At 41.7% G+C, this 21,200-nt stretch overlaps 4 protein-coding genes across 4 annotated transcripts; 2 read left to right on the top strand and 2 right to left on the bottom strand.

Annotated features, from left to right (window-relative positions):
* Nucleotides 1-46: 46 nt before the first annotated feature.
* Nucleotides 47-1,945, bottom strand: trmt10c (tRNA methyltransferase 10C, mitochondrial RNase P subunit). Its single transcript, XM_033621903.2, has one exon. The coding sequence runs from the start codon at nucleotides 1,666-1,668 to the stop codon at nucleotides 160-162; it is 1,509 nt and encodes a 502-aa protein (XP_033477794.2). The 5' UTR covers nucleotides 1,669-1,945; the 3' UTR covers nucleotides 47-159.
* Nucleotides 1,946-2,124: 179 nt separating this feature from the next.
* On the top strand, nucleotides 2,125-3,891 carry txnl4b (thioredoxin-like 4B). Its single transcript, XM_033621929.2, has 3 exons — nucleotides 2,125-2,331; nucleotides 2,416-2,567; nucleotides 2,850-3,891. Exons 1-3 carry the CDS (start codon nucleotides 2,200-2,202, stop codon nucleotides 3,013-3,015), a joined length of 450 nt encoding a protein of 149 aa, XP_033477820.1. The 5' UTR covers nucleotides 2,125-2,199; the 3' UTR covers nucleotides 3,016-3,891.
* Nucleotides 3,892-4,039: 148 nt separating this feature from the next.
* Nucleotides 4,040-7,909, bottom strand: LOC117253957 (tyrosinase-like). Its single transcript, XM_033621882.2, has 6 exons — nucleotides 6,784-7,909; nucleotides 6,479-6,620; nucleotides 5,936-6,156; nucleotides 5,737-5,847; nucleotides 5,580-5,629; nucleotides 4,040-5,465 (listed from the first exon to the last, which is right to left on the bottom strand). The coding sequence occupies exons 1-6, from the start codon at nucleotides 7,763-7,765 to the stop codon at nucleotides 5,286-5,288; spliced, it is 1,686 nt and encodes a 561-aa protein (XP_033477773.1). The 5' UTR covers nucleotides 7,766-7,909; the 3' UTR covers nucleotides 4,040-5,285.
* Nucleotides 7,910-9,943: 2,034 nt separating this feature from the next.
* Nucleotides 9,944-21,200, top strand: LOC117248552 (F-box/LRR-repeat protein 3-like). Its single transcript, XM_033613783.2, has 6 exons — nucleotides 9,944-10,263; nucleotides 12,539-12,743; nucleotides 14,223-14,387; nucleotides 14,528-14,650; nucleotides 14,896-15,067; nucleotides 16,876-21,200. The coding sequence occupies exons 2-6, from the start codon at nucleotides 12,540-12,542 to the stop codon at nucleotides 17,514-17,516; spliced, it is 1,305 nt and encodes a 434-aa protein (XP_033469674.1). The 5' UTR covers nucleotides 9,944-10,263; nucleotide 12,539; the 3' UTR covers nucleotides 17,517-21,200.

Here is a 21,200-nt window from a genome sequence, read left to right on the forward strand (position 1 = left end):
CCTGCATTGGAACTCAGTAAAAAAAAAGCAGCAAGTGAACAGCAGCTACGACTCATTACAAAATTTTATTCACCACTTGCCTCAGTTTTTGACATTTTCTCAGCGAGCACTTGTACACAGACATGTCCTTATTGTCCCAAGTTACAGTTGTTGTTGGCTTCACTCATCGTCCCACCACATCTTGCCTTTGCCTGCACCTCTTCTTCCCTCCATGTTGCTCTTAAATGATGTCCGTACTCTGGTTCTAGCTGGCTGGTTTGTGAACCCAGATTCTTTGTTGGGCCTGTGAAGACTTTGTACCTCATTTTTAAACGTGCTCTCACTGTTTGTTTCTCCAAATCGTAATGGCTTGACACTGTTCTGTTTCTGCCTGTGATTTGTGAACCCCCTGGCTCTGTTATTCTCTTGCTGTGTCTCTTGTTTATGGAAGCTATCATACTTCCTCTGAGGCACAAACTTGAACGCCTCCTCCCATTTCCCCGTGTCCTTCATAGTGAGCATGATGCGGATCATCTGGTCCAGAGTCAGAGTTTTGGCTCCTATCTCCCAATGGAGGTACTCATCCAGTGGTAAACGGGCTGTGGCAAGATTCAGGCGCTTGGCGTTGGCCAACGACAAGCCCGACTGGATCGTCCGGTCAACTAGAGCGCCGATGATGTAGACCTTGGAGTGGTCATACTTGTGGAGAACATTTCGGGAGTCTGCAGTGAGGTACACGAGCTGCTCATGGGGGAACAGGTCCACATGCTGCTGCTCAGAGCTGGTGATGAGCAGGCGGTCCCAGGTTTCTGCACCGTATCGTTTGACCAGCTCTTTGTGATAGGCCCCGTCCGTCTGCAGGTTGCAAAAGTGGAGGTGGTAGGGTTCAACGGCACGCCGATTCCACGCTTCCACCTCCAGCAGCTGGGACACCGTGTTCTCCAACTCCCGCCTGCCCATGTTGGAAGCATAGCTCATGTCAAACACCAGCGGCTGACCAAACAGCATGGACTGGGCGCTCCTCCAGGCCAGGTGCTTGTCCAGGGAGCGGTCCCAGAATTGGAGGAACATTGTGTTTTTAAGCTGAGGTCTTTTCTCTTTGTCATCATCACTGTCATTTACTCTTCTCTGCTCCCTCTCTACCTTTTTCTGCTCCTGCTTCTTCTTACGGGCCCTTTTGTGGCCCTCCTTTATGGCCAGGTACTTCAGGTACTTCTTCCTGGCGGACTTTGTGGTGAGATCTGCCAGCGTCTGAACCTCTTCATCAGTCATCTCTTGAGGTACAAGCTTTCCAGCCAGCCGCCACATCGCAACCAGATCTCGAGTTGCCTCCAGTGATGAACTGCCCTTTAAATCCGCACCTGTGAGGTTATCATCATCACCATCACTTGCCTCCTCATCATCCGTGACTCGTTTCTCTTCTGACGCCGCTTGGGCTCTCATCACAGATTTCCATTTGTCCACATCGAGTGTGTGTATGTCCTCGGAGTCATCTCTGTTTGGATGGAGGGCGTCTTTCCAAGCTGGGGTCCCAGTGGTGAAGTGGCGAGCATGGATGTGTAGTCGGTGGTCACCGGCGCTGCTGACTGGGAGTAAACTCATGCCTCGCCTCTTGGCAACACAGGATGCAACAAAATGACTGCATTTCCAGAGTTCAGAAAAACTCTGAGCAGTGAAGAGACGTAACATGGCGACTGAGTAGCCTGTTTTTAACTGTTATAAGTAGGCTACTAAAACGAGGAAATAGACTGACTGTGTCTTTAAGAATCTAAACGGAACAAAAAATGCCACCAACGCGCTGCTCTCCGTCTTCCACCGTCACGAAACTGTTGCTGCCATGAAGTAACATCTGCATCTTGTGTACTAAATATCCCCTAAATTGTGTTGACACCCGGCAGCATGCTTGCTTGTCAAATATTAGGAGAAGGTCACGTTGTTTAGACGGTGTCACACTATAATGTGTCGTAGTGAAACGCCAATACACGGCAGAACCACACAGCTCGTCTGGTTTTAAATGTCTATCTAGCTTATCATAACAAAATGTTTCAACCAGTACTCGTGTCCTTTAGCTTTAATTCTCTATGGAGCGTCGATATAAATTATAATAATCATTTTTACACGAACGTTAACTGCCGTTTCTAGGGGGGCTTCTTTCGGCGACGCACAGCAGCCGTGACGCAACTTCCTTTTGATAGCGCATCTAATCTGTTGGCATCGAAAATGAGTTTGTTTTTGCCCAAATTAACGTGCAAAAAAGACATAGATGAAGTTATCAAAGGCGTCGCAGAAAAAGTCGTCGTTTTGAGGTTTGGGAGAGACGAAGATTTGGTTTGTCTCCAGCTGGATGAGATTGTAAGCAGGAGCACCGTTAATGTAAATAACTACACAGCCGCTAACGACTGTTTTTCTTTTGCTAATTTGTCCTTTTCATTCTAGCTGTCAAAAACTGCCCATGACCTGAGTAACATGGCGTCCATCTACATCGTCGATGTGGATAAAGCTCCCATCTACACGAGATACTTTGACATCAGCTACATCCCCTCCACTGTTTTCTTTTTCAACGGACAGCACATGAAAGTGGACTATGGGTGAGTGAGCAAAGATCTGATGGCTAACATCATATTTACATCTCTACAATCTGTTGATTTAGTCTGTAAATTGTTGTGGTAGTGTAAAATGGCCATCACAGTTACCTAGAGCCAACAGTCCATACCCCACAGCTATGTAAGTAAAGACAAGCAGCAAATATTTACACGTGAGAAGCTGATGTTTGCAGATTTACCACAGTTACAGATGTGCTCACTGTAGTTAAAATAAGAGTCATATTGACCTTATTTTGTTGATAATTGTTTTAGTTTCTTCTCTCTCAGCTCCCCAGATCACACCAAGTTTGTCGGCAGCTTCAAGACCAAACAAGATTTCATGGATCTGATCGAGGTCATATACAGAGGAGCCATGCGCGGGAAGATGATCGTCCAGAGTCCCATAGATCCTCAGAATATTCCCAAATATGATCTCCTCTACCATGGGATTTAAAATCAACACCTTCACTGTGCGGCCTTAAGATGAGAATGATTTCTCCCTGAGCAGCAAGTGACAGAAATTAGCTTTGACTTTCAAGCAAACATCTGAAGGAGTTTTGATATACATTGCTCTTTACTCCTTGTCCTTTTGCTATGTTTAAAGGTTGCTATGGAACAATGTTTTTATGTGTGGGTCCCAGCTTGGGTAGGTTTCATGCACACGTTGTGGCACATATTCCAGCCACTATTACACTGATCAACAGGGAAAAAACAGACTAATGCGAAGGCACTGTGGGCCAGTGAAGAAGACAACAAGCTGTTAAACAGAGAAATGTATTAAACACGTCTGTTAGACCTCAAGGATACACACAGTTTGTCTTGTTGATTAACAAACACTGTAAACTGAAACTTTGTTTGTTTACAAGGAAAATCCACAGCGCACCTTTCCAGACATGCGTACACAAAAACAATGTTTACCCAAACCCTGTGGAAATACAGTTACTATAAATACCAGTTTGATCATTTGGGAAGACTTTTAAAAAAATAGATTTAAAGACATGACAAATAGACACAGGGTAATAGGCTTTGTTAAAGCTCCCATTATTCAAAATTATTGACAGCAGAGCATCTTTTTCAATGAAAATAATTAGATATTTCCATATTTTTTCCTGACAGCCTTTCTAATATTCTCTATGTCTCATGTTTGATAGAGAATGTGAGTTTTGATAAATTATTTTCATCAACTTTTTTTCTGATTTTATTTATTTATTGTGAAAATGCAGTGTCGTCTTGATGTTTCCCATGGAAAATAGAAAATAAATACAGTTCATTTATGCAATGTAAATGCTCTCTTTTTATAATAAACTTTTATATTTTATCTTGCACCATTCCTTCCATTGTTCTGTGGCATCTCTTTCTGCTTTTTACAAATGTATTTCTTTGAATTTTAAATAATCTTACTATGACTAAATAGTAGAGACTACTCTTGGTATAACACAACACCTCTCTAAACAGTTTGAAAAAAAAGAACATTAGGATTTTCATGAAGTGATGATTTATTACAGGACTCTTGCATTAGACTGAGTCATTTAAAGCTACATCTTATAAACTGGCAAATGAGTGTCATTTCTCAACAGTTGACTAAAAAATCAATAATACAAATCAATAGGTTTTCAAATATTAACAGATGTTGAAAAAGAGATCTCACATGCTGACATGTAGTGATAAATGTAACAGTTCTGTTCCTATAGTGTGTGGAGAGCAACAAGTTGGCATAAATCAGTGGTTCCCAACTGGCCCAGCCACGGGGTACAGAAGATTTCCCCTTAGTCATAAGTTCAAGGTCCACTCAGTTTAATATATTCAGCATCATAACTGCTTTTGGCCATGTTGTGAAGCTACTTATCTGCCTCTGTCAAGTAGCTGTCCATTAATCACTCACAGCAGGAAACAGCAGTTCAAAATAAAAGTGCTGTGCAGGAAACTCACTGTACTTCTAAAATTAAGTGTTTTTTTTTTTTTACAAACTTGACATGTTTGTGAGTCACTTGTGGTCCATTCACAATGAACCACAAGTGACTCACCAGTTGGGAATCACTGGCACAAACAGCACAACACACACTTACAGATTCCAGAAATAGAAAGGACTTCTGACAAAAAGCGGGATGTAAAAGAAACCTTACAGTGGGGGAAATAAGTATTAAACACATCAACATTTTTTTCATTAAACATATTTGAAATGCAGCTATTCACATGAAATTTACACCAGACATTATTGTGAACTCAGTATAACTATGCATTTTAAAGTTATGCACAATAAAGTGGAATAACACAGGAAAAAGTATTGACCAAAATGCAATGTGAACACTGTGAGAGATTAATTTCTCCATACAGGAGGCATTATGAAAGCTGTTCTCCAACAGTTATTAAGTACATTTCAGTTGACGTGTCCAATATTTTTTTCCTGTGTTGTTCCACTTATAGTCTCATTGAATGTGTCTGTATAGTGTAGTGTCCAGTGTATACTGAATGCGACTGTATAGTTTTATTGAATTAATATCAATGTCAGGTGTACATTTCATGTGAATAGCTCCATTGGAAATATGTTTAATAAAAGAACCTTGATGCATGGTATACATATTTCCCTGGCTTGATTCCTGTATAGTGTGTACCCAGCAAGTCTGATACTGTGCTGATATATTATTATAGTGGTTGGTGGCCTATACACTGTTCAGGCTTATTTTGTTCATACTCCTATCTGATTCACTCTCCATCCATTTGAATCTAAAGCTGTACTTCCACAGCTGACTGCATATTGTCTCCTCTCCCCTCTGATGGAGGTCTGGGCGCTGCATTTTGTGGATGAGACCCACAAGAGGCAACATCACCTGCTGGTGATTCGTCAGCGTTCCTGTTCCTCTCTTTAACCCAGACTGCATACAGAGAGTTGGACCTGTAATCAGACTGCATTCACAGAAAAAATGAATGGGAGTGAGACAAATGTGGTGACTTTTCCAGTTTGTTTTAGTCTCCACCTCTGTAAGTCATCAAAAATAGGTATAATGTTAAAAAGCTCACCTGTGTCTGCTTCTCCTCTGTCTCAGTGTCTCCTGGCTTCCGCATTTTGTCTAAATAGAGATACTGTGATTAGACAAATATACACTTCTCTACGGTCATTACATTCTTTCTCAAATTATTTTAAATCTATTAACTCACAATTAATTATAATTCTTACCTCTGCATTTCAGAGCAGCTCCAACACCAACACAGACCAATACAATACTGAATACACCCAGAACAGGCCACTGCCACTGGACCCCGCTGCCTGTAGAATCCTCTAGAGACCCTAATAATGAGGGATATGCCTTAACTTCCAGCACCATTGTACACACAAATATTAACAGCTCTTACATTAGTTTTACAGTTATCTCTACCTGCAGCCTGTTTTGCTTCGCTGTTCCCAGCCCTAGAGCGATAGAGGCTGTGTTCCTTATAGCTGTAACCCAGGCTGTAGGTGTCTCTGCCCCAGTAGTAGCTGTTGGTGCGAAGAGGGAAGAAAGGAGCCATGTAGGCCTGCGCTCTCTGGGCTGGATGGACCTCGTCACTGTCAGGGTAGCTCGCTGTACTGTGGTCCTGCAACCACCTCTCGAGAAGCCTGACATGCATCCACACAGCAGAGAGAACAGTGTATGAAATTAATCTGTAGCTTTTAAAGATTAGGTTTACACGTGGTGCACATAGTAAAAGGTCCAGTTTAAGTACATACAGTACGATACAGTACGATGCGATACGATACAATACGCTATACTTTATTGTCCCATAAATATATAAGTTCATCTGTGGAGTTCCAGTGGTCCCTACACCAATAACTCTTCCAGTGTACACAGGCATGCAAGTGCAGTTTTGAAATAGACTTTAAAAATTTTTGAGCCTAGGCTTTAATGAGAATTGATCAAGAATGATAGTTCGTAACCTACTTGTCAATGAAGCTGTGATGTAACATAAAGACGGGGTCATTGGCTGCAGTGGGCACCAGAGACATGGTGCCATTGAGATATCTGTGGACCAGGTTGTGCATAGAGGCATTCAGGTGTCGGGAATCATTGGGAATCTCAAAACCTGCCAGGGCAAAGGAACACATTTGAACTAGTTTAGAGTTTCCCTGCTCAATATTTTAGCTCTTTTGCTGCTTTATGTTTTAGAATTCTTACCTGCACAAATTATTTAAAGTTACCTGTTGTTAAAAAGAAATATGGGATATGTCTTAAGCAATCTAACCAACCTTCTAGCTTGTTCCTGAAGCCTCTTCGAGATGTTATGTCAAATGGAGGGGTGTCAAAAACGGGTGTTGCCATTGTGTCTTCAACGTCCTCAGTGGTTGGCAGTGTTTTGTACATTGGATCCCTTCCAGGGTTGCGGATCAGATGTGTAGGATCGGATGCATCAGAGTGGATGCAGATTATGCCAAGACTTTCCTGAAATGGACATATCGTCTCCCATTTTGAGAAAAGAGAAGCACTGTCTATACGACCATCTTGGCCAACTCCCCCAAAGTACTTGTTGGTGCAGATGTTGCAATGGTTGCTTCTGGTCCAGTCCCAGTATGGGATGTAGAAGTCTTGGTTCCCAGTGAGCTCCCTAATCTCTCTCTCGATGAAGAGTAGAAACACTCGGTGCCAGAAGATGAAAGCAGGACCTCGGTGTGCAGCATTATTTTCAGAACCAGCGTAGCTCTTGGCAGAGTAGTAGTGCATCCATACGTACAGATTGTACACACTTGTGTTGTGAAATGCATAGTTCCCATCCACTGTCGTGTCGTTGCTTGTAAGGATCATATATCGGCTGCTGGGGCTCTGTTTCGCCAGGTGCAGGCTTGAGAGGAACGTCTCTCTCTCAGGATCAGTCAGATCTGTTATCTCTTTCCTCTCAACATGGTGCCGTTGCTGACATTGGGGTCCTCTCCAGCCTGGGAGGCACTGACCACAGTCGAATCCATCATAGTTTCCCCAGCACGTACACACTGAATCATAAAATGCACGAGGCCAGCTCACCCTGTAGTCCACTGGTTTTGGGAGGTCTCTTGCAGGATGTGGTGTACATACTCCTCTACCTGAGCTGAACCCACAAGGAGAGCCATTCCAGAGGGGGCAACACGTCCGGGCCTGCAGAGCCTCTGGTGTGGTACAGGGACGTGGAAACTGGGCCTCCACTGCTCTCAGAGATAGCCAAAGGACCAGCCAGAACCAGTGCAGCGACAGCAGCATGTTGGAGATGGAGACAGATCTCTGGGCTCCAAAAAACACCAGGAGGATACAGCACACTCACCAGCTTGTCACTGGCAGCCTCCTTTTAAAGGGTCGATGTCGTAAGGCTCTTATACTTTGACAGTCATGCTGCAATATTTGAACAGGTGATGCGTAGGCATTTCTGTGAAGGCTACAGACAGCTATACGTTTACATTGCTCTGTCTCTTATGCAAGACTGTGTGTTACATCACTGGACCAGCCAAAGAAGTTCATCATCCTGCTTCAAAACTTATGGTTATTTTTAAAGTAGAACTAAAAGTCATTGTCACGGCTTGTGTTGGATCAGCTGTGTCAACATGAGACCCAGAAGTTGATTTGGTTTGGCCAAGTGGTTGATGCTCCGTGCCGTACGTGTGTGTGTGTGTGGCAAAAAAAACCCAACATAACTAGATCTTGTACCATGCCCTGCAGAGTTAATGATCACATAGGTATCCTTGGGCAAGATGCTGAACCCAAATTGTTCCAGATGGCTGTTCCACTGGTTCCAGATGGCTGTTCCATTGGTGTGTGAGGGCATATCAGTGCATATGGTACCATATACGGTAGCCTAAGCCACCAGTGTGTGAATGTGTGTGTAAATGGGTGAATGTGACATGTGGTGTAAAAATGCTTTGAGTGGCTGGAAGACTAGAAAAGTGCTATACAAGTGCAGTCTGTTTACCATTCTTCCATGCTGCAAAGTTAAAGTACTACATAATTATAAATAGCCAACTGCAGAGTAGCCACCTTGTAGTAAATGATATTGATAAATGCTCATTAAGACCTATTCGTACTGTCGATGGGCTAATTTAAACTTAATAGGCTGTTACCTTTAGTCAAATATGTTTTGTGGCTCCAGATTGGAGTTATGTCTCAGCCCTGTGATAGTCTGGTGACCTGTCCAGGGTGTACCCCGCCTCTCGCCCAGTGTCAGCTGGGATAGGCTCCAGCCCCCCCGCAACCCTCAAGAGGATAAGCAGTTCTGACAATGGATGGAAGGAAGACAGGTAGCTTTTGTGATACTGTCCTCTTTTCTTTCAGTGGCAGGTCATCTTCACTGTTGCTTTATTGTAATTTGCTCTGTACAATAAAGCGATTTATTGTCCCACTGACGGCGTTCTCCTTTTAAATGTTATCATCACTCACACTGGCTGCCAATCAGGGCTTTTAATGTGTCACACACTTATAATTCCCATGTGCAAATGGCCACAAATAGGTTCCTTGTGAAGGTTTTTCAAATTTTTAAATTATATTTTTTATCCAGAGTTGGCCTCTTTATTACAAAATGGATGTGCACAACATACTGATACAGTCAACTGAAAATGCATTCATAACTTTCTGTATAGGCCCAGTTGAATATTGCAATAATAGTGTGTGGCTATCACAAAATCCCATGCCACACCTGGATCGGCACACCATTTGAGAACCACTGCTTTATGACTTTCTTTTCTGGTTTCTGGCTTTGAGAGAGAGCAGCTCATGTTCACAAATATTGATTCGCAGGCCATGGAAATATCATATCCTGAGACCCAAACTTTTGTTTTGTATACATTTTTTAATTTCTCCTAGCTATTTGGGATCAGTAGAACCTGTTAATATAAAAAACTAAACATTGTCAACAATAATAAAGTCACAATATCCTCAAATAAGAGAGTAATAAAGTTCAAATGTCCTTTAACGGGTTGAATATTCCAAAGTACTTTCTAATAAACAGCATCTTAGCTTGTTACTCTTGCTAAAAACATTATTAATGATAAATAAACAAGTTTCAACCATAAAATGTGATCAGGTTTTGGACCTTGTCTACATTTGTGATGGGATGCCATCTTGTTTTTCCATGGATTAGTGTGTTGTGCTCTTACTACCACTAGATGGCACAAAAAAAGTGTCTACGAATGAGGACAATAGGCCTAAGTTAAGAGGAATAAAGTATAAAGTCCAGTAAACTCAAAATGCAATGTCCTTATATGAGGACACAGGGTCTTAATTTAGGTGGTGTTCACCTTTAACATCTCACACAAGCACTAAACCTGGTTATGCAGTAACTGACTAGCTCCAGAGGGTGGCAGCATTGCAACATAGCGAATGTAAGCTACCACAAAAATCCCAAAGAAGAAGAAGCCCTGCAGCTCAGTGTTATGCCTCCCCCTGCTGGCAGTTCGCTGTAACTACAGACCGGCCAGCTCACTGTCGGTGCTGCAAAACAAACGCCATCTTTAGCTGACAGGCAAACTACTGAAGCAGAGTTGTGGGGCGAAACTAGGTCAGGCAGACGACTGGAAAACGAAACCACTTCTGAACATTTCTGCTTTATAAGCTTTCCGCCGGTGTTTGCTAACCTCCCGACACACCACGCTGTCCTATGGTCCAATGTGTTTGATCCGTCCGCCAGCTCGAACGCAGTTTTCTTGTGTCGGTCCCGGTTGACGTTAGGTGGTCGCCTTTTCTGACAATCAGCCGACGGAGGTGAAAGCCAGGTAAAAGGAGAACGGCATCTCATGAGACGCTACGTCACCCCTTGTGTTTCTCTAAAATATATTTTTCAAAGTAACTTCATATTAAGTACAACTTGTTAGCTAAGTAGCGTTAGCTAGCAAGATGCAAGGCTCGGTTCGGCTAAGCTAACTCTTGTCTTTGACGTGTTTGTGTCGTAAACTAACCATCAGTGTTGTCATTAAACGTCGCCAACATCGCGACATCATTTCTGTGCAGACATATGCAACTATAGACACATTATGTGAACTTAAATCCACTTAATTTAACATCAGGCTGATGAAACAGTGGTGTTGTTTGAGGCGGAGGGAGGCGTGTCCTCCTTTACAATGTTTTCATTCTCAGGTCAGCACAGGCAGTGGAAGCAGCCAGAAACACACACACAGGAACATTTTACTTTTGTTCAGCTTTGCAGGTTAATTAGTCGTGTCATAGGTAAGTCAGGGCATTACACATTAAATGAACACCACTGTAGACAAACAACATCTCATAAATATACCACAGTCTTATTCTTGCCTACATGATAATTGAAAATAAACCAGGGACTCTCATTTTTAGATGGTGGCACACACTTGCACAGAATTATCAGTCGACCAACATTGATAAAAGAAAACAAGTCTAATTAGACATGCTGAATAAATACAAATATTGCTTTTGATTTAATTCAATTCAGTAGAACTTTATTTATCCAGAAAGAAAATTGTGTTTTTGAGAAAGCTTCAAATTACAGTAACACTAAATACAGTAACCACAGTTTAACGATTGACAACCAGTGGCTTCCCCGGGTCAGGGTCACTCACTGACTCACTGGGTCCAGTTTTTAAACAATAGAGTATTAAATATCTGGCAAAATATACATGATAGAAGTAGTTTCAAGGAGCAGAAACAAAAACCAAATACGTTTGTGTGAAGATATCTACATATGAGCACAATACTTTGTCATGGTAAATGTATTGTTATATTGTGACATTGATATGTAATGTAATTGTCAAAGTTACTGGAAAATAATTTAGAAACTGATGAACTAAGTTGACAGGAATGTTTCTGGCTATTCCCGCTGACCAAATAATACAACCAGAGATAATAAGACAAGAGATACCTCAATGTAAATGGCTGAATATATGTACTAGGGCTGGCACGATATTGGATTTTTGCTTCATGATTATTGGGCCTAAAGAGTTCACGATAATGATTTAGTGATATCTACGAAGGGAAAAAAGAAAGCCATCAGTCCGATGAATCTCTAACTTTATTTACTGTGCACTACATCTCTGTTCTGGCAAATAATTTACTCTCAAAATAAAGTGTTGGGTGGGGGAGACAGAGTCTGTAAACTTAACTGTACAAAATGGTACAAAAAGAGCAGTCATACTTACTGGGTAGTGAAAGGCAACTAGATGCCATTGGGGGACGGTGACAAAGCAAGAACAGAAAGAAAAGAAAGTAATTTAAGAAGCATTTGATGAGTTACACAGTATTATCATATGTGTATTATTAACATGATAGCAGTATTTAATTTTTAAATGCCACGGTTATTGTCAATACAGGTATATAGCAATACTCCTATGTGTACATATATATGTACATACTCTGTATATGAAACATAGCTGATGGTTGCATTATGGTGTGTCATCATATTGCCCAACCCTTTGCAGCAGAAGCTTTTATCGTGGCATAGGTCAAATACTATGTCGACTGCTGATATTTGGCCAGATGCAAATATGTCTTTTGCATTATCTTCTTCTTCAGTGAAGGAATGCCTCGCTGTCATAGCTGCACATTCTCTGTCTTTGAACCTCTGTTGCGTGAAGAGAGGCTTGTCTCGTCCTGCTTTGAACCTGCATTTGTGGAAAGACTGCAGAAATTGCTGTAGAGCTTGTGGAAAACGTATGGGTTGAAGAGTCAGTGAAATTATCAGGAACTCACTTCTGATGCAACATTAACAGGAAATAATCCACTCCAAATTCATTCAGTCATTTTAGACAGAAACTTCCTGCAGTTACTGTGTTCACTATTCCAGGGAATTGTATAGTTTGTCAGTTTTTCTGTACTGTTATTGTTATGCGTTGAATAAAGTGTGAAATATCCATAAAGTATACCACTTGGAGAGAGTTTTTTAATGGTAGAAAAGGGGTTCCTTAAGGATAAAGATTAGTTGATGTAGAGATTAGGTTTAAGAAACCCTGTGTGAACAGTAGTTTCTTAAAGTTAACTCTGCCAACCATCTGGATTTTGTTCACTCCTCTTCTGTTTACTCAGGATGAAACGAGGTCTGCAGGGGAATGAACAGGAGGACGGAGGTGGCACCAGCAGCGGGTCTCAGGAGACTCTTAAACGGTCCCGCAAGCAGAGGAGGGAGAAAGATCCGGAGGAGGAGGGAGTCCGCTGGGGGTGTCTGCCTCAGGAGATCCTGCTCCACATCTTCCAGTACCTGCCTCTGCTGGATAGGGCTTACGCCTCTCAGGTACCCATGTAATAATGAGACAATGGTTACACCAGGCCCTTAGGAACAGCGCCAGGCCGTGAAGCCAGTTTGACGTAGTGGCCAGGCTGTGAATTACAGCTTCTGGGTCTGAAAAGACTTTTTCCCATAGACTTATTGGTACAGGGACGTCTGTAGATCAGTGGATACATTTTTTTTTTTTTGAGCGTCACTATTTCCACAAGTTGACTTGTTTCACAAACAGGATTTGATCCACTTGTTCCAGTAACATTTCCAAGGTGTAGAAGAGCTGCACAGTAAAATAATTTTATCCTCATTCAAGTCAGCAGAGTGCTAAACCACAAGTTAGCTGCTTGGCTGGTGAAAGTCTCAAGCATTTGCCCCATGACACAGACGATCTGGGTCATTTTACACACAGAAGTCAAACTTTTTTGCCTTAAACATAACTATACAATAACACAGCAAGCTTATGATGTTGTATAATTATGTTTCAGTCACCTCTTCATTTCATACTCCCAGCTGACTCAGAAAACTTTGTAGGATTTTTGAAGGATGATAGAATGACAAAGAATTAGCAGTATAGGCTGTCCCAAACCATGAAGTGCCTTGAAAATAAGTAAATGACCTTTAAATTCAATCCTAAAGACACTAGGTGTCACAGCAGATTATGTTTCTTTTTTGTTCTTGTTAAGGGCCTGCAGAAGAAATTTAAATTAAAGTTTTTGGCATCTTGTTGGGACAGAACGAGCTGTACCTCTGCTATATTGCCAAAGCAGCCAAAGCAGATATAATCACTATTTTTCTAATTACACTGTCAAATGAAAGCATGAAAACAGTGTGACAACGTGAAAGAGCTTTTCAGAGCTTTAAAACGAGTTCAGCTCAATGTTTAGCCCTCTGACCTACATGTTTACTGCTCTGATTTAATCTTACTGTTCTCAGAAAAGTTGTTTTCAGATGCAGGAGGAAGCTGCTTTCATCCAAAAAGCTCTAAACCTCACTACCTGCTCAGCACCAAACAACAGACAGACGCAGCGTGTCTCTGCTGCCCTCAAGTGGCCCCCCGAAAAACAAGTTACTGCAATTGGACTCTTAACAATGCACCAGAAAGTTTCAAGCACCCAAACAAACACTCATACCTGTTTTTCTGTTCCAACAAGTCTGGTACTCTTGACATTAGTGCTGCAGTGAAGAAGGCTACTTGCCTCAGGGTGAATTAATGGTCTCTGTGCTCTCCTGTGAGTCACATTTTGTAAGCTATTGTGGAAAAAAAATCTTATTTCAAATATGACTCAGATTTTGCTCTGCAGAGTGTCCCCAAAGGATTCATTTTGCCAATAGCAGCAATTTTAGGCATTTTTAAAATTGTATGAAAGAGGTTAAAAAATCTTTAGTTGCCTTTTGTTAAGTCTATTTTGAATAACTCAAGAATGGTCCATGAACATAACCAAACAAAGAATATTTCTGAGTCAGATTTTAATTTTGTTGATGTCATCACAGGTGTGCCGTGGCTGGAACCAGGCGTTTCACATGCCGGAGCTGTGGCGCTGCTTCGAGTTCGAGTTGAACCAACCAGCCAGCTCCTACCTGAAGGCCACACACCCAGAACTAATCAAACAGATCATCAAAAGGCACTCCAACCACCTGCAGTATGTGAGCTTCAAGGTAAGGACTAATGGTGAAGAGGAGTTTGAGCTTAGGGTGGTTAAAATGATGAAGAGAAAGTGTGTAGTGAGGTGAATTCTTATGCTCCTGCCAAGTTCAAGTGTTGCTGGGTTTTCATTTTCTGTCTCTGTGCTGCTCAGGTGGACAGCAGCAGAGAGTCTGCAGAGGCAGCGTGCGACATCCTCTCTCAGCTCGTGAACTGCTCTTTGAAAACACTCGGGCTCATCTCCACGGCCAGACCCAGCTTCATGGAGCTGCCTAAGGTAAACCTCAGCAAGAGACGCTGTAACTGTAACTGTAACATAGTGTGAGCATATCTTAGCTTTTCAGCTTTGCACTCACCCTGTTTACTTGGACAGTTAAGCAGATGCATAGTGGAACTAGATGGCAGATGTAGGCCATGACTGCATGTCTAATTGTGTGATGTCTTGGTGAATAAAACCAGCATATAAAGCCTCCATGTTAACCAAAGAAAAGCAACGTTTCTCTCTTTCGCTCTGCTCCACAGTCTCACTTCATCTCAGCGCTGACGGTGGTTTTTGTCAACTCCAAATCCCTCTCCTCCCTGAAGATCGATGACACACCTGTAGACGATCCCTCCCTCAAAGTCCTGGTGGCCAACAACAGTGACACCCTCAAACTGCTGAAAATGAGCAGCTGCCCTCATGTTTCACCCGCAGGTACTGACAAATGAGGAATGATAGCTATTAGGGATGTTAATGATTAATAATAGTTGACTAATTATTGTAAGAACTCAATTGATCAAGGGGCAATTATAGCTGACATTGGTGTAAAACCTTTTTACGTCTGTGGAACATCAGCTCCCCCCTGGGATGTTTTTAGCAGCAGGACGGCAAATTTGAAATGGTGGACGGAAAATAAGTATAAAACACATTTCCCACAGGTCCTTGAAATCTTTGAAAATTTGTGAATTTTAGGGAAAGGCCTTAAAAGCTTTTGAAAGTAGACAAAACTAGTTGAAAGTGCTTGGATTTGTAGATTTTTTTTAACAAGTTATTTTGTTGGTAATTCAACAAAGATGTACTGAGTCTTTATAAACAAACACAGAACCAGTGAGGACAAAAAAACCCAAAAACACCACCCACCCATCAACCCAGGAACAAACAGAGAAAGCCAGACCAGTCAAAGGAAATCTAATAAACAAAATAAATAGATAAATAATTTTTAAAAAAGTATAAATGTGAAATAAATATAAAATAATATATATATATAAAATGGAATATATAAAAATACAAATAAAAATTAAATTAGATCTAATTTAACTTAATTTAAAAAGGGAAGAGTGACGGCAAATTAAATAACTTGTATGTAGGGGAGTATAGCATGTTTCATTACAATTTTTCAGTTTCTGTATTTGCCACAAAAGTTAAAAATGGTTGCCAGGTGGCAAAGAAGCGTGCAGTTGATTGAATTTATAAATTTTGTGCAAGAAACAAATTGAAGCTCTTGAAGGTGTCTTGCCAGCGAAAGTGAGAGTAAATGCCCACCCCAGATTCACTCTTGTTTGGCTTTTTGTCTCACTATATTTGAGTTTTTTGGCACAGTGTCTCTTCAATGCCTGCTGCTTATGTCTGGCACATGATTGCTACCATTTTACATGGTACACCTATAAACTTTCCAGACACAAAAAATAAGAAGAGGAAAGAAAATACAGGCAGAGGGCAGAGTGCATCCATACATTTTTAAGCGCTTATCCGAAGCCGGGTCGCAGGGGCAGCAGGCTGAGCGAAGTAGTCCAGGCATTCCTCTCCCCAATGCTTTCCCGCTCCTCCTGGGGAACCCCAAAGTGTTCCCAGGCCAGACAAGATATATAATCCCTCCAGAGTGTTCTAAGTCTGCCCCGGCGCCTCCTACCTGTGGGATGTACCTGGAACACATTTAACGGGACACCTTTCTAAGGAAACTCATTTCAGTTGCTTGTATCCACAACCCCTTTTTGGAAATTCCTGCCAAGTACATCGTTAACATTAGTAAACAGGCTACTTTCCAGTGTCTGCATGTGTTTCCTGCAGTTGCGTCATTGTTTCACACACCACCTGCCACCACCTACGCAGCCTAATTGAAAAATGTTCACACATTTAAGCCTCTCTTTGTTTTTAATTGTTGTCTGTAAAGTCGACTAGTTCTCATTATGAAAGTTGTCATTAACAGTAATTAGCCTTGATCTGTGTTGTGTCCTTGTTTCTGAGGGAATTGGGGCTGGAAAGTCCCCAAAAAGTCCTTGAATTTGATGTTTAAGAAACTTTGGGGACCCTGATGAAAGCACGTTATTTGCAGTCAAGGAGGTAATTGGGCAGAAGTGGCTTGGAAGACATAAATGTAGATGGAACGGGACACTGATGCTGAAAAACACACAGTGATGGAACATTGTTGGCCAACATTGCTCCTCTTCATCTTCTTCTGTGCTCAGCTTTAAACAGGCTGTGTAGATCTGTAATCTCCTAATTAACTTTTCTCTGTATCCCAGGCATCCTGTGTGTGGCTGATCAGTGCCACGGCCTGAGAGAACTGGCACTCAACTACCATTTGCTGAGCGATGACCTTCTCATCGCCCTCTCCTCAGAGAAGCATGTTCACCTCGAGCACCTTCGCATCGACGTGGTCAGTGAGAATCCTGGCCAGCAGTTCCACACCATCAAGAAGAGCAGCTGGGACGCCATGGTGCGCCATTCTCCTAAATTTAATCTGGTCATGTACTTCTTCCTCTATGAGGACGAGTTCAGCCCTTTCTTCCGCGATGAAATCCCCGTTACGCATCTGTACTTTGGCCGCTCCGTCAGCAAAGACGTGCTCGGCCGCGTTGGCCTCAACTGCCCACGTCTGGTTGAGCTGGTGGTGTGCGCCAATGGGCTGCGGCCGCTGGATGAGGAGCTGATCCGCATCGCCCAGCGCTGCACGCAGCTGTCGGCCATCGGCTTGGGGGAGTGCGAAGTGTCCTGTAGCGCCTTCGTGGAGTTTGTCAAGATGTGTGGAGACAGACTGACGCAACTATCCATCATGGAGGAGGTACTGGTTCCAGATCACCGCTATGGGCTGGATGATATCCACTGGGAGGTGTCAAAGCATTTGGGTCGCGTCTGGTTCCCAGACATGATGCCTACCTGGTAGATGTCTGGAGGAAGATTTAAGTTTTTGTGACTGTGTGTCCCTTGGAGAACAATATTTCTTGGAGATGCCCCTCATCTTTCTCCTGTTTGTGAGAAAGGCCCTTTCTTTTTCACCCTGAATACATGAAGAAATTGCTTCACCTCGAGCTTTGAGCTTTGATTATTTAATAATGATATTAATAGTAATAATACATTTTATTGATAGAGTGCTTTTCAGGGTACTCAAAAACACTCAACACAAGTTAAAATGATCATAGAGTCAGTCTACAAACAGTCTAAAAATATATAATACAACAAAAATCACACATTAAAAGCAGAGTTTTGATCAGTGAGAAGTGACAGATTGGATAAGTCTCATATGTGTTTGGGGAAAAAGTGGCTGTGGAAAAGGGCCCTCGGTCTGATGCTTGGTCCTGGAGGTGGATATAGGAGGTCGGTATCAGAGGATTGGAGGCTGTGGGAAGGAGTGTGAATGTGGAGTAGGTCAATGAGGTATGAGGGGCCCTGGTTATGGACGACTTTGTAAGTGAGGAGAAAGACTTGACTTATTTTTTTTCCTCTATTTGTCATGTTATCACTTATAGCATTTAGCACCTTGTCTTCTGAGCCCTTTCTTAAAGGAATACTTCACCTGCAAACTTACTCACCGCGTGTCACCTTCATTTTCGTGACAAAAAACCTTTGTTTTTCTGGCATGCCTCCACAGTGAACGAAGAATCCAAAAAAGGCAAACATTCTTCATGAATTGAAGTAAACAGTCAGGGACCATGGTTAACAACAGCAAAACTATGTCTGCTTACAAACTCTCACACAGCTCATGCAGTATAATCCATTTATCCAGTTGTATGTTCAGCACTTCCCAAACACATTATTTTTTGCGTAAACATTATAATTTTTGGATTCTCCGTTCACCGTGGAGGCATGCCAAAAAAACAGTTTTCTTCACAAATCCAACGTAACGTGTTGAGTTATTGTCAAATGGTCATTTTGTAGGTGAAGTATTCCTTCAAGGGCTAACACCCTGTGATTGGTTTTCCATGGGAATTAACAGGAATGTCGGCATTATTGGGAATGAATGGGAATTTGTGGGGGTTATTTCATGTACGCGGCCTGTCTTTACTGCATTATATACAGACAGAAACAATACCATTTTGTCATATCATAGGAGGGCATAATCTTTCTAATAGAAATCACAAATTTCAAGTTTAATTTCAGTAACTTTACATACAGATGTTTTCCATCAGGTGGCATCGCCACACTGAAAGCAAAATGTCTGAGACCAGGCAGTGTGGTAGCTCAGAAAGCAGTCTGCATAGTCACCATTATAAGCCAGTATGTTTTGGTGATACCTAGTTAACATCATAAAAAGTCCTACTTCTTATCTATTATGGAAGGTTTACAACCCAATAATGACACATGGTAACTGTACAGGAGTAAGAAACATTTCATTATGAAGGGACAGTCACCCTCAGTGTGACACTTGTTGTAGACTGGATGGCTGATCACAACACTGTGGTCAGGTAGGCCATACTGAAGCACACAGTGACAACATGTTGAATACATTAGGTTTTGTTTTGCTCTCCATGCTCCTGCCTCCTGTCATCATGTCTCTGCTTGACGTCTTTGCTTAGTTTCTGAGTCACTGCATCTCATTTAGAAAAAATAGAGCTGTCTCTTACTCTGTGCCGTTTCATCTCCCTGTTTCTAAGGACAGCTGTTTGCAAAGGTGGTGCTCTTCAGTGACTCTGGCCATAATCATCGTACTCTGTATATACTGTATATATGTAGAGAGAGTGATGTTTGGACATATTTTTGTGTGTAATGTACAGTAGCTATATTTCTGCTTGCCTGACCCATGTTCCTATCAAGACTGTAAATATCAAAATGTTATATTGCAAAACAGACGGGAGGAAAGAATTTTAATGTGGGCGTTATATATTTGTACATTTACCGAATTCTACTGATGCACTTTTACTCTGATGAAGTTTAGCGAGATGAGCTGCATGAGATTAACGGATTTTGCAGCCACATGATGATAAAACATTGGTGGCGATCAGTAAATCTGTCAGTTCTATGCGTCACCCAAGGTAGTTTACTTGCTTTTTATTGAGTTTTCTATTCTTAGAAACATTTTCGGTTTGAAGATATTAAATTGGCAGGTGGGATTATTTTCATTGTTGATAGATGACAGAAAAAAATAATTGAGACTTTAGGAAAGGGACAAACGAAACGTGAAAACACAATCATTCATAGTCTACACCACTTGTTCCCAACTGGTGGTTCGCAGCCCAAAAGTGGTCTGAATGGGCCACAAGTGACTACCCAATATGTTGAGGTTGTAAAAAACACACTTTATTTTGAAATACAGCAGATTTCCGGCACAGAGGTTTTATTTTGAAGTGCCGTTTCCCGCTGTAGAGTGAGGGAATAACTGACAGCTGCTTAACAGAGACAGCAAACTAGCTCAGTGACATGGCCAAACGCAAGTATGAAGCTGACTTTAAACTAACGACTCAGGAGAAATCTGGACCGTGTGGCTGGACCAGAGGGGAACCACTGGTCGATACCTACTTAATCTACTTAAGTAAATAAAGGGTCGCCCCGTGAGGAGCTCTCAAATTGATTGACGGATCTCTATTAATGTTTCCTAACATCAGCCATGTCTGTAAACAGCAGAGAAGAAGCCCACGTTTCCAATTATGACCACTCGACAAAGATACAAAACGTGTATCTATCTTCAGTTTTTCTCCTTGTGTATTTAGCTCAAATTTGCTAAGTAACGGAACTGCTCCAAATATTAAAACAGGGCTGCACAATTATGACAAATGCTGCACTTTATGCAACAAGTTTTATACAGGAACAGGCTCTCCTACAATACAAACACACAACAGGTGCCACATCATCCAGTAACCAGTGGTCATGTATAATTGATAAAAATCACGACCTTAATGAGGTAATTGTGCAGCCCTGACGCCAGGACAGTGTGACAGCTGAATGTTGATGTAACTGAATGTTTGCCTGAATGTGTGAGAGTTAAATATTTATGTCTCACTGTTGTTTTGTTGCAATGGAGTGAGTAATAATACGTTGGAAGATGTCTTAAGGTGGTGGATATTGTAGTCTATGGACGCCCTTGGACTGTGCAATGAAAGAGATCTATAAATCATTATGTTGAGTTAACAATGGATTCTTGTTTTACAAGGTTGATGTTCATCCTTTTTTGGTGTATTTTGCTTGTAAATGTTAATAGAAAAAGAAAATCTTCACATTAATATTTCTTCAGTTGCTGCCCTCTCATAGAGACCCATCATGTCTTAATTTTCTGTTTTCTGTCTCTGAGGGTCAGTGAGGCCTGGCGATGGACTTTACCCTTTACGTTTTGTTGTGTATTTATAAAACCACGCCATCCGCTGGTTGATATTAACTACATTTGTATTGAATGCTTATAGATGATTATTGTAATATTCAAGAATAGGCCAAATAAGGGCTGCAGTTTTTTATAGAGTGACCAGTGACAGTGTGTTGTTTTTATTTTAGCTTTACAAGTACTGAGAAGATTTATTGGAAGATAACCTCTTGTACTTTTCCCAAAGACATGTAATATTTGAGTTAAGTTCATAGCCACATTAAAAATGCCTGTTTGAATACGTATTTCATGTCTCAACTATAAAAACAACACTGTTGC

The sequence above is a fragment of the Epinephelus lanceolatus genome, chromosome 2 (genome assembly GCF_041903045.1).
Source record: "Epinephelus lanceolatus isolate andai-2023 chromosome 2, ASM4190304v1, whole genome shotgun sequence".
Lineage (NCBI taxonomy): Eukaryota > Metazoa > Chordata > Actinopteri > Perciformes > Serranidae > Epinephelus > Epinephelus lanceolatus.

Bases quoted from the DNA above. Each gene is read 5' to 3' on its own strand.
- LOC117248552 (XM_033613783.2), top strand. From the start codon at position 12,540: ATGAAACGAGGTCTGCAGGGGAATGAACAGGAGGACGGAGGTGGCACC. The intron at 12,744-14,222 runs GTACCCATGTAA...ATGTCATCACAG, and splicing joins ATAGGGCTTACGCCTCTCAG to GTGTGCCGTGGCTGGAACCA. The intron at 15,068-16,875 runs GTACTGACAAAT...TCTGTATCCCAG, and splicing joins CCCTCATGTTTCACCCGCAG to GCATCCTGTGTGTGGCTGAT.
- LOC117253957 (XM_033621882.2), bottom strand. From the start codon at position 7,765: ATGCTGCTGTCGCTGCACTGGTTCTGGCTGGTCCTTTGGCTATCTCTG. The intron at 6,621-6,783 runs GTTGGTTAGATT...TTGCCCTGGCAG, and splicing joins CTTCAGGAACAAGCTAGAAG to GTTTTGAGATTCCCAATGAT. The intron at 5,848-5,935 runs GTAGAGATAACT...CCTCATTATTAG, and splicing joins CGAAGCAAAACAGGCTGCAG to GGTCTCTAGAGGATTCTACA.
- trmt10c (XM_033621903.2), bottom strand. From the start codon at position 1,668: ATGTTACGTCTCTTCACTGCTCAGAGTTTTTCTGAACTCTGGAAATGC.
- txnl4b (XM_033621929.2), top strand. From the start codon at position 2,200: ATGAGTTTGTTTTTGCCCAAATTAACGTGCAAAAAAGACATAGATGAA. The intron at 2,332-2,415 runs GTAAGCAGGAGC...TTTTCATTCTAG, and splicing joins GTCTCCAGCTGGATGAGATT to CTGTCAAAAACTGCCCATGA. The intron at 2,568-2,849 runs GTGAGTGAGCAA...CTTCTCTCTCAG, and splicing joins CACATGAAAGTGGACTATGG to CTCCCCAGATCACACCAAGT.